Source organism: Lepidochelys kempii, chromosome 26, assembly GCF_965140265.1.
Source record: "Lepidochelys kempii isolate rLepKem1 chromosome 26, rLepKem1.hap2, whole genome shotgun sequence".
Lineage (NCBI taxonomy): Eukaryota > Metazoa > Chordata > Testudines > Cheloniidae > Lepidochelys > Lepidochelys kempii.
In genome coordinates this window covers 10,824,933-10,837,610 of record NC_133281.1, presented here as the reverse complement: position 1 = coordinate 10,837,610, position 12,678 = coordinate 10,824,933, and the positions used below count along the sequence as shown (strand labels likewise).

General features: G+C 43.4%; 1 protein-coding gene across 2 annotated transcripts in view; it reads right to left on the bottom strand.

Annotated features, from left to right (window-relative positions):
• ANTXR1 (ANTXR cell adhesion molecule 1) overlaps nt 1–12,678 on the bottom strand; it is a 181,147-nt gene that overhangs the window by 151,088 nt on the left and 17,381 nt on the right. For both annotated transcript variants that reach the window (XM_073325259.1, XM_073325260.1), the window contains exons 4-7: nt 7,119–7,200; nt 5,398–5,431; nt 3,666–3,745; nt 2,231–2,299 (exon numbers count right to left, since the gene is read on the bottom strand). In XM_073325259.1, the coding sequence (XP_073181360.1) occupies nt 2,231–2,299; nt 3,666–3,745; nt 5,398–5,431; nt 7,119–7,200 (265 nt within the window). The remainder of the gene's footprint in view (nt 1–2,230; nt 2,300–3,665; nt 3,746–5,397; nt 5,432–7,118; nt 7,201–12,678) is intronic.

Here is a 12,678-nt window from a genome sequence, read left to right as displayed (position 1 = left end):
CTGGGAGTCAGAAAAGGTTTCCTGAAGTTGGCAGGTGAGAAGCAGAGGCCACGTGCCCAAGGGTGAATGATCACAGAGCCAGCAGCAATAGGAAAATGGGTAGATAGTGGGAGGCAGTGGGTCTGTGTGAGGAGGGGGGAAAACAAAGAACAGGTGGCATATGGGCATTTTGTGGTCTCCTTTGGCTGGAAAGAGAGAGGCCAGAAACGCCACACCGGAGGAGGTGAAAGACAAGTTTATTCGCCTTTGGAGTGCTAGGGGTTAAGGAGAATGGTGAGCACAGCTCAGGAAGAATGAGCTCTCCATGCAGCAGCTGGAGCAGAATCAAGTTTTATTTCTGCGACGGGGACATTGGTTTTAATAATTCTCTCGAACAGCAGGGGTAACATCACCCAGCGGCTTGGGGCTCAGCCTCCCCTGAAGCTTTACAAATTGGAGGCAGAGAACTAGCCACACACTCATCTCTAAGCCTCACAAGCCTCCCGCCCCATCACCCCTGTCGATCAGTTCTATGTATAATAAGAATTAAAATAAACACATATAGACGATTCTTAAAACAAACACACACACGCTCCAGGTTTGCACCCACAGGGAAAAGCCCAGGCTATTGAGTGCCCTCTTCTATGAAGCAATGTCATTAAATTGCTTCGGGATCATAAACCAAGACATAGCAATGACAGTCAATGGGTGGATTTATAGTTTCCTGAATTCATTCTCTATGGTCTTTCTGCTGGAAGCTTCTGGGGTTTCGAACAACAGTGGGGCTTTATCATCGAACTTGAGTTAACCTCTCCAATGCCTTGATGACTTCAGGCTGGGCCCGTCTCGATGGTCAGTCCTCTCTCCTCCCTTTGCCTTTGCATAAGGCTTGTCTATATTGGAGATTTGTGCATCCAGGGTAAATGCACCAGTGCAAACCTCTAATATAGATGTGCTTCACTAAGGTAAAAAGTGTCTTGTGCCACTGCAGGTCTACCCTGGTTACAAACCAGGGAAAGCTGTGAGCTATTTGCACTAGGGGTCTGCCATGGGGAAGTTATCATGGCACAACTACACTAGTGCAAAAATCCTCAGTGTTGACAAGACCATAGAGCGGGAATCTAATTTCTCGCCACCTCCACAAACACTCTTATTTTCTTGCCTCATCTTACATTAGGGGTGGGACGTGAACGACAGCCCTGCACCCAAATACAACCACAAGCTTCATTGCAGACCAGGCCTATCTCTGGATCTTGCTGGCTGTTTTTAGAGCTCTGCAATACTCAGGGAATTTGGTTCACAGGAGTTAGTATAAAGCTTTTCTTTGTGTTTCCTTTGGGCAGGGGTGACATGGGGTTTAATCTGCCTCGAGGGGAACCTCATTTGACGTTCAAATGAAAAACCAAAGACTCAGACTTGAAACCAGTAATAACCAGAGAGTTTTTCCTTGCCTACATCAAAACAATGAAACCCGCACTTGTCCCACATTAATTCAATCCTAGGCCCAGGTTCATTGGAAACCATCAGGCTCTTCACTGTACCTTCCAACAAGCTTAGCCGGGGTCTGTAGCTAAATCCACGATGAGATGAGTTTGATAAGTTTCTCTTTCTTTTTTATTATTCATTTTTCATTATTATTCATTATTCATTTAGATTCATTTTTATTATTCAGGGGAGAAAGAGTGCTGGGTATTTTGGACTGGACACTATGGCAAGTCCTAAAGGAAGCGGAAGTCTAGGAAGATTTATAATAACTAGGGGGAGCCAAGGTTATTGGAGTTTAACAGATGTCAATAATTCAATTAAGATCCCAGAAGGGATATGTATGGGCCAGATCCTCAGCTGGTGTAAATAGGAATAGTTCCATTGACTTCTATGGAGTACCCATCAATTTATGCTAGCTGAAGTTCTAGCTCTTATATGGACATGAATAGCACCTGAACTTGCCCCAGCCCGGCTCAGTTGAAAAGTCCACCCATAGCTGCTGTATGTGAACCAACAGCATATAGAAAAGGAGTACTTGTGGCACCTTAGAGACTAACCACTTTATTTGAGCATGAGCTTTCGTGAGCTACAGCTCACTTCATCGAAAGCTCATGCTCAAATAAATTGGTTAGTCTCTAAGGTGCCACAAGTACTCCTTTTCTTTTTGCAAATACAGACTAACACGGCTGTTACTCTGAAACCTGTCAACAGCATATAGTCTACCTTTGCCAGAATTCCAAACAAATGGAAAAAATGACTAATTTACCTGTGTTTCATTGAAATCTTTCACCCCAACACAGTACACTGTGGCTCCCAGGTCACGAGATCGATTAGCCTGGAACCAGAGTGCAAAACTTTTAAATAAACAGGTACACGTTACAGATGCAGATTTCTGTACATTTGTAATTATATTTTTAATATCGCCATCCTGCTGTCATTCTGTCAGTGCAACCCTCCTCAAAATCAAGGACTAGGGGCATGATAAGGGACAGAATTAAAAGTCTCAGGGCCAAAAATCTACTCTCAGATCTGGATAGCAGATCTTAACTCTAACATTCTGCTCTCCTGCAGATGCAGAAGTTTGTCTATTCCTATAGTAGCTACTTGCATGGTAAACAAAAACAATGTATACCATTCTTGTATCCCACAAATCCAATTTCTAGCCATTCTAACTTAACAATATTTGCCCATTGAAAGTGTGCAGTATAAAACAAATGAAACAGGTTCAGCCCTCCAAGTTTATATAATTTCTAAGGACAGTGGAAGCTCTGGAAAAAAATGGTATGTATTGCTCCTAGGATCTATGATAACCATGGTATCTCCTCATACTTAGTGTAGGAGGCATTTCAGTACAATAGCGATTGCAGAGCTATAGCAGGTAGTTATTTACAATATCATTAAAAGGGGACGTGGAGAATTTGCACCAAAGAAATTCTTCTCTTTTGAATTTCTCTTTTTAAACCATTTATTTATAAGTATTCTGGTATTCAAAGTCCGTTAGGAAAACACTTCTCTTGCAAGGCCTTGTTACTGAATTGGTGACTTTTGGGGCCAGCTCTTCAAAAGAGCGCACGGCCAGATTTTCAAGTGTGGAGCATCAAGAATTGGGGGCCAAATTTTCCAAAAGAGCCCAGCACCACTCAGCAGCTCCCACTGTGACACTTACAGACATATTTTTGGAAGCGATCAGAACTCGAAGTGCTTTTTTAAAACTTGAGCAGAAGTCTTGTGGTTTGAAAGCCTTGCAGAAATCTTGCTTCTATTAGTATTTTTATCCCTACAAACACATGCATTCTTAGCATACATATCTTGTTTTGGCAGAAATTACAGAAACCTGTCCCAAGGGCATGGACCATAAGGGTACGTCTACACTGTTATCATAGGGTGTGACTCCAGCACATGTGGATATATCCAAGCTAGCTTTAATTTAGCTAGTTCAGATATCAATTTGTAGCATCACGGGCTTCGACATGAGCTGCACAAGCCCACCCAGAACCCTGGGTAATTACTTGCATGGCTAGCCCATGCTGCTACAGCTTCTCTTCTCCAGTACATAGATTCATAGATACTAAGGTCAGAAGGGACCATTATGATCATCTAGTCTGACCTCCTGCACAACGCAGGCCACAGAATTTCACCCACCCACTCCTGCTAGATTAAAACCCTGTGATTGCAGTATCGCCAGGCCCTGAATCTCTTACCTCACGCTCAGCGTAAAAGAAGAGGTCTTCATGGAGTTCGCCATCCGTCAGCGCAATGATGACACTAGCAGTTCTGTAACCTAAATAAATTAAACAAAGAATCTTTCACAAAAAAAGAGCACAAAGGACTAAACTGGTGCACCAAACACCTAGCCAGTAGTGGGCTGAAAGGGTCAGAAGTGATATATTCCAAACTTTATATCCTTCACTTCTGTTTAACACTCTACATTAAAAAGGCCCCAAGTTTCAATGGAAATTTTTGACCACTTTTAACAAACACCTGTCTACTGCACCAGCCCTCCAGGATTGGCCTGGAGTCACCCGGAATCGGCATCGATCTCTCGGTGACTATTGAAAGCAATCCGGGAGATTTTAGTAGGATATTTTAAGAAAATGACATTACGTCATGTTGGGAGAAAAAATCTCCCAGAATAGCTTCAGTCAGAGTTGGCAACCCTTAAAGCTTAATTCATCTTCATCCTTTCAATCGTATATACTGACAGTGGAGTTGTAACAAGAAGACTGTAATCTTCTTTTATAATATTGATTGTAGCCCAGGCTTGTATGGGCTTCTTTCTGTGTAAATTTACAGCAGCGCTGACTGGAATTAATTTGGGTTTCTGGCAACAGACGCTTGGTATAAATCCAAAACAGCTCCATAGTCATGCATTACACGTGAACATTAATATTTCACTTTAGTAAAAGCTAAATATAAGTTGAAGGTTGTTTCTGAAAAAGTGAAAATCTGGCTAATTAACAGCATTTTTAAATGTCCTAAGTCATCAGGAGGATTTTCCTGCAGTTATGAACAGCTGTGCATTTGTCTGTGCTGATAAAGAGAAAAAAAACAACTTTTTCTGGAACGATCTGGTTTGGGTCCATTTGCTTTTGCAGATAGGCACAAACTTTCCTTCTGTTTCTGTGACCAGACTATCACACAGCCTGTGCCAGGGTTCCTGACCTTGGGGAGTTTTAAAGATGGAAGGAGGAGCCTGTACTCATGGGACACTGAATGTCCTTGTAGAAATGAATGAGGGTGTTATATGGTAAGGCTGTGAATTTCAAAGCATCTGTAGGAAACCAAGTACTCAACTCCTGCTGAAAGTCAATGGGATTTGGGCACCTATCTTGCTTAGTCTCCTTTGAAAATCCCAGCCTAGACTAATAAAAAGGTTCTCTCACACAATCATGCAACAATAAAAGGGCAATGACTTGATGAAAAACACTGGAAAACACAATGAGTACAAAGAAAACAGAATGCCAGGCCTTGTGAAAATACAAAATACATAGGCCTATATTTGCAGAATTGTGTCTGATTCTCCACTGATTTGCACATTGCATCATCATTTGTATCTCTGCAGTGTGAGATTATATATATATATATGGGGGGGTAGTTAATGGGGCTGAGCTTCCCAGACAGAGTCTCAGACTGGCACGGTGAAGTTTTGTTGTTTTGCACTGCCATATGGAACCGACACCAAATCAAGCACTTTAAGCACTGAGGGATCACTAAGCATCACACCACCAATCTTCCTCTTTATACAACTGGCCCACAGTCCTCAATATGAAATGTATTCAAAGTCCTTTATTGCTCTTCAGTGTGAATTGAATAACCTTGAATTCCTGCAAAAAGCAACAGTCACACCCGTGTCCTGTAATAAGTTTACGCTCCAGGACTGAAGTCTACCACACAGACAGAAAGCGAGGGGAGCAGGGAAACACACTCTCTTACCTTGCACATTTTCATAGTAAATCTGTTCGCTTGCCTGAAATTAAATCCAAACAGCAGCATTAGCAATAACTGAATAATACTTAGTGGTTGCTCCTAACTGACCTGCTGACAACCTGGAAGTGGCAGCAAGATACCAAATTTGGAGTCTGCATTTTATAACAGGTAACATTCATTCTGAAATTAATGTCCCCTTTAAATTCTGTAACCGCATGCAAAAAACTTTTGCTGCACAATTTTGTTTTCAATTTTACATTTTCCTCTGCTTAGGCTCAGTTCCAAGAGCTGGGGGTTCACTCTGCATGTATCCTGACACTCTTTTGTACCTGTGTTCCCTTGCCAACCAGTGAGATGGACATTATAGCATACCTCATCATTTACTTAGTGTGTCATGGTCAAATTTATCCCAGGAGCATCACCATTGACTGTAATGAATTTGGGAGCCCCCAGCCTAGTGCCTGGGCTAATTTTAGTGTGCTCTTAATATTATTATGCCTATTGCTGTAGCACATAAAAGCCGCAGTCATGGACCAGGGCCCCATTGTGCTAGGTACTGTACATATAAACAACAAAAAGACGGTCCCTGCCTCCAAAGAGATAACAATCTAGGATAAGACAAGAGACAAGAGATGCAGGGAGACACACAGACAAGGGAGTACAAGGATACTATGTGTGCCCTACACTTTAATTCAGCTCATCCAAACGGGGTGAGCTAGCAGGAGTTGTGTTAATCTTATCTCAGGTGGAAATTCCTCTGTCTGCATCTTATGCTTTACACATGAACAAGCAGATTTTGCAAGACAGAGGTCAGAAACTTCTGTGTGTATCAGAGTTTGGAATTAAGAGATGGGTCTGCATCTGGGCTTTGAATTCCTCTTTGAAGCTGGGATTCTGTTTGCTGAATTTGGTTCTGGCTTTGGATTTTGAGTATCCCTGTAAGGTTTGGGGGTGTTGGGGTCTGGGAGTTTTTTCAGGCTCATCTCTGGCTAGAACCAAATCTTGGCTAGCTCTCCTTGCATCCTGGAAAGCACTGTAATTTTCCCATGTGCTGGATTACAGGAATGCAATTCATCTTCATTGTGGGGCATAATCGCTTCCAAAAACCTCTAAAATGTTTAGTGAAGGTGGGAGACAGGGATAAAGAAATCCTGCGTGGTTTGCATGCAAATGTTTGAGCTAATAAAGTCTGCAGCAGGGCAGGGCAAGAGGGAGAGGAGACTACAAGGTGGGGTGGCTCAGCCACCCCATGGAACAGGCTGTTATCCCAGCTCTCAAACCTAGCTGACTACCTGCAGGATCCACTCAAGGCCAAGGCCAGCCACACAAGGGCCCTTGCAGCTTCAGGGTCTCCTGCAGCTTGCCCCCTTTCGCAGCATAGCTCCAAATGGAGCTGTATGGACAGGATTCAGCTGTCCAGTGCCCTCGATCCCTCTCCTGAACAGGTAATACCCAACACTGAAGGCAGGGACACAGGAAGATACTATAGCCTGAGGAGATAATATTCCAGCCGAAAGTCTGCAGGGTGAATGATGTACACCCATCCCCACATAGCCCTGTTCCTCAATCTTTCTGCCTTCAGGATCCCATCCGTTAAGACATGGATAATACCACTTACCTCCCCGGAGCTGTTCTATGGCTTCATGAATTAATTAGTGTTCGCAAAGCACTCTGAGCACCCCCCGCTGAAAGACATTGTAGAAGCACTTTAAAATTCGTTTATTCACCCTTTCAAATCCTTCGTGCATGTAAGTGTCGCCTCCTGGCAGAACTTTCTGCAGCTCTTCTAGGCCTTGACGTATCTGATCCCTGAAATATTAAGACAGACGCTCCCTTAGATCTGTTAGCAACTGTCAGGTAGGTCAGGATCTGACATGTGGGCGGATGGGTGGAAGGCAATGGGTACATGCATGGAGGAAAGTCAGGCTATGTCTACACTACTACAGCCTTTGTCAGCAAGCGTATGTCGCTCAGGGGTGTGAAAATTCCACCCCCTGATTGACATAAGTGACACCGACCTAAGCACCGGTCTGCACAGCGCTATATTGGTGGGAGAGCTTCTCCTGCTGACGCAGCTTATGCCGCTTGCGGGGGTGGTTTTTTTATGCCAACGGGCGAGCTTTCTCCCATTGGCATAAAGCGTCTTCACCACACGCACTGCAGCGGTGCTGTGCGTGTAGACATGGCCTAGTCATCTCAGGTCCTGCAATGGATTGCAGCACCCACCCACTGAAGTCAATAGGGCTTCCGGAGCATGCATCCCACTTCCAACAAGGCATTTAAGGCTGGAATGCTCAAAAGAACCGAAGGGGGGCTGAATTTGGGCATCTAAATCCCTGCCTTAAAGGCAAGTATTTGAGAAAGAAAATTGCTACGTTCAGGAATGCCCCTAGTTCCCTCCTCTCGGCCATCTATCTGTGCTAATGTAAATAACCACAAAACGTTTTATTCCATTGGCTACATAATGGCAAGTCAGGCAGTTAAGTACAAACTTTGGCCAAAGTCTTGGTAACCTAAGAATTAAAGGCTTTTATTTTTACGAGGTAACGGGAACACTCGACTGCGTCTCTCTCTAGGGGTGTGAAAACTAGACCAGAGTCGATTTTCATCGCTATTCCCACAGCCTGGAGAAAGCATCACGACAGAAAGATCTCCTCTAATCTGATATTCTGGCATATGTACTTCTCCATACTTACACTCCCTTTACAATGCCAGTATATCTTGCGGCTAGACAAGTGGAGCTGCTGACTTACATCTGGCTCTTATTCTTTAGTCGTGCTTGGTGATGACACAAGCTGAATCAAACAGCCAGGAATGTGATATCGATAATATAAGATCATCCAGCAGGCTCCAGTATATTTGGATATGACGCCTTCCACTCCCAGCCAAACCCAATTTCAAGATTAATGAGCTAATGGAAAAGGCTTTAAGATTCAGGGTGTCCCATTTAATCTTTTGGAAACCCAGGCATAGTGACTGATCAATCAGAAGCTAAGCGGGGGACGGACATGTTTCACTGAGTTGCAGACACCAACATGTAAGAGCGGAGTACAGTTTAGATGTTTTTATAAAGCCCAGATGAAGTCTTTGTGGTATGCGGGGTATCTCTGAATGAACTAATGCTATCTTCATGGGAACTAGATTAAATCAATTTGTATGCAGGACCACACTAACTCTGCAGGCCTGAATGCCAAAGATTTTTAGCCACATGGCCCTAAATCTCTATTGCTGTATGGGTCCAGGATTCTTCCAGGAATGCAAGAGCCAAAAAGGATTTGGGGATAAAATTTCCATGCTTCTATCTATCTGTACCATTTGAGTCTTCAAATGTGGGCAGCCATTCTCTGAGAAATGAGCTCAATTCTGAAAATTATGGAGTTACTGATCCCCAGCTGGAAATACAGGCTTTTTCATGAGTTTTAGGATATAGTGAATCACCCAAATATGATATAGTGAGGCTAGCAATTTCAAAAAACAGACTGTCTCAGGATACTATGGCCCTTCTATTCGTGGATCTTAAAGGAACAAAATACAGAAAAATGAAAAACAAGAATTGAAAAAGTGATCTGGCCTAAATACACTAAAAAATTCCTAAGAACCAAAGAATGCCCACAGTGGGTCAGACCAAAGATCCATCTAGCCCAGTCTCCTGTCTTCGGACAGTGGCCAATGGCAGGTGCTTCAGAGAGAATGAACACAACAGTGTTACACACAAAATGATACACAAAAGTGATCCATCCCCTCTCATCCATTCCCAGCTTCTGGCAATTCAGTTTGGCTTTAGATAAACTGGGCCAAATTCATCTCCATTTATTTCAAAGGAGTTAATTCAAGGATGAGCTTGTCTCAACATTGATAGGCACTTTCAAAATAGGATAGGATGAGATGGAAATTCCAGGACATCAGATCTTATTTTATCTGAACTGAATTCCCCATCCTTTAACAAACAAATTTTCCAAAAGGAAAATTTTCAGAACGATTCAGCTTCTTACAGGCACTAGGTATTCTATATGTTTTCATTTTAAAAGGTTCCTTTTTTGGTGATAACATACTATGGTTAATAAACCCCAGGTAATCAAAGCTTCTTTGATTTGTAATGTACATGGCACTGCCTGGCCCCGATTCTGCAATTGGATCTACACAGCTAATCTATCCAGAGCACCAGCCGGGTGGTGAGGGACATCTGCCCTTGTGAAACAGATTGCAGGACTGGGGGCTGAATGAGTCATTGTCAACTGTGACACTAAAGGCAAAGTGGAGTTGTAGAATGCAGTTGGATGGGGGATGGAGTGGGGGGAGATTTTCTCAATAAAAATTAATAACAAAGCCAAGGGTTACTATGCCGATGAAAACATTTTCTGCATTAATATAGATCAGCAATTTTTCAGTTTGAAATTGTGATTTTTAAATTCACAAGCTAAGGTTCCTCTCACCTGGCATGTTCCCTGGGTTCATGCTTCCTGCTAACAGCTCAGTCCTAGAAGAGGCCGAGAGCCTCCCAAGAGGGTCCATCACCTCCAGATGCCCTTGGACACTGGTGAGGCTGAGCACTTAGCAGTAAGCTGAGCATGTGCTTTAGACATGTCCTGAATCAGAGCGTCAGCACTTTGCAAATGGGGCTTCAGCGTTCCATCCGCTTTTTCTGCCGGAGACCTCATACACACTGGCAGCATCCCTTTTCCAAACGGGCTCACCCAAACTAGCACCCAAAGATGCTTTTTTACAAATCCAAGTAAAAGAAAAGGCTATTGATAATTACAGCCTTTGCACACACCTATACCTCAGGAAGGCTGATGATACATGCCAACAGATCCACATTTTACCTGTCAGTCCTCCAATCGAAACAGAAGACTTACACCCGCCAGCATGCTGGATTTTGGCTGGTGCCACACTACCGTCCTGCCTGACATCAACATCATTTCTAGGTCTGTTGGGTAAGCTTATACATTCCCATATGGGAACAAAGGTTTCACATACATAAGTAGCAGGTCTTCTTATGTATGTGACATGCAGCCTTGCAAAAGTCTCCTTGCCCATTCAGTATGGGGGTGGGTTTTCATCTGATAATCGAGTTAAATACCATTCATTTTCTCATTGTCTTCCGTTGTTATAGTTAATGGCAGAGCGGTAGATTTCATGCCCTGACTGGCCAGTTTTAATAGCATTTTTTAGGCTGGTATGTATGTAGACTATACTATAGGAAAGTGGCCAGATTCCTATTAGTTCATAAACAGGAGCTATGCTGGTATGCAATCTCAGAGAAGTCAAATATGTAAAACATATGCTATTCATATAGCATTCACATGTGTTACACATATTTTTTCTTCCACGTGGCAATGAAGTTAACAGGGGAAACTGTAGTGATTAAAGGGGCCTGATCCAACTTACACTGAAGTCAATGAAAAGACTCCCATTGATTTTCTAAGAGGGACCAATGGGAATACTTTCCGGCCCGGTCAAAAAAACACCCAACCCACCGAGATCCTCAGTTTGCCTATGTTATAGCTCCTTACTCCTTGCAAAGGCTTCTCATTAATCTTAATATCCATCACAAATACCTCTAAGTAATTATATACATCAGTCAATTCCAAACCCCCATCCACTTCAAGACACTTCCCATAATAGTACAGGGACCCCAAACAAACTGTCTGGAAAGAGGTGAACTGGAGATGGAAAAAATAATGTTTGGAAAAGCACTGGGCTCCTCTGCACTGGCGGTAAAAGCAACCCCGCTCCTCCCCTTCCAGCATGGAGAAAAGGCAAGGAAATCAAAGGACAGGCCTATGATGGGGAAACAATGTCTTGCTCTGATTTCTCTCTTTCTTCCCCTTTCAATACTCCCCAAGTCAAGCAACCAGTATGTGCTCTTCAGACAGATCAGAACTGGCACATATTCAGCTTTCCAAATCTGGCACACAGGTGCTTCCTCTGCTATTAGGCAGTTATGAAACCTGCTGTCAGGGTGTTTTGGTTTATGGCAGGGGGAGATAGATTATTGGGGAGGGGGGTGTCTTTTTCTTTAAATGGTGAAGGAACCACCTACAGATGTTTCTCGGGAGATTGACAGTAGTTCCCACACTTTGCACAAACAGAGACATTCTTGTTCTGTACATTTGGTCTCTCGCCCCTAGAGCGGAGGTGAGTAAACTCCATGAAAGGTCCTGAAAAGTGAGAATAAGATCCTGAAGCGGAGGGTTATTCTCTGAAGGTGAGATTTTCAAAGCTGCCTGAAGGGATCTGGATTAACTACAATGGAAACTGTGCATCCAGATCCCTTAGATAGCTTTGAAAACTCTCAGGGCAAGTTGTTAGAGTTTACCCTTCCACGGGCTAGATCCCACTCCCACCCTGCACGCCTAGTTCTACTCAGAATCCTCTAGGGAAAGCAAGACCCCCATAGAATTCCTATTGGTATTCTTGCAGTTACCCACACAAAGAAGACCCTTTTCAAAACAATTGCTCCAAACTTGATCTTTCTGATTTTCCAATTCAACTGCTTTACTGACCGCAGATTGGTATTCCGGATCACCTTATTAATATAAGGTTATTAAAAAACAGGTATGAGTACGACAAGTTTACACAATGCTTTACAAAACTGGAGTGAGACCTCTTTTCTGCTCTGAAGAATCTGCAGTCTCAGATAGATGGGGAAAGCAGGGACAAGACAAGATGTAATACACTTGTGAATATTAACTGAATATTCTCTAGAAGAGAATAGCCTTCTACTGCTGCCAACTAATGGAGTTACTCCTTTTTGCTCAAGTGGCAGACGTCTGTGCTTTGGTGCTCAATGTCCCGGGTGCTGAGAACCCATGGTAGGGATCATTACAAAGGCATGGGAGAACAGTTCAAGTAAAGGAAGGCATAGGGAGGATAGTCAATGAGGCAACCCAAGTACTGAGTTATCCTAGAAGAAGCAAATTTAAGGAGGGACTTCACCTAGGTTGCCTGCTAGAGGGGAAACAGTTTCAAGAGCCAGTGGTAGCATAACTGATGGTACGAAGCTGGGAGCAGGAGCAAGAGAGGAACAACATGGTAGGAATTGGGAACAAGATGGGGAATAGGGGGAAATTAAAGCAGCAGGGTAGATTATGGGGAGACCATACAAGACTTTGAAGAAGAGGACAAAAAAGCATGAATTTGATGCAAGAAGAGAAAGGAAAGGATTTGCTGGGACTCAATGGCGGCGGGGGGTGGGTGGGGGGATTACTGGCTTCCCCTTCCTCCCCTGTCACCCATCTCCATGGCCCATTTAGCCCTTTGCCTCTGTACTGAAACACTAAACAA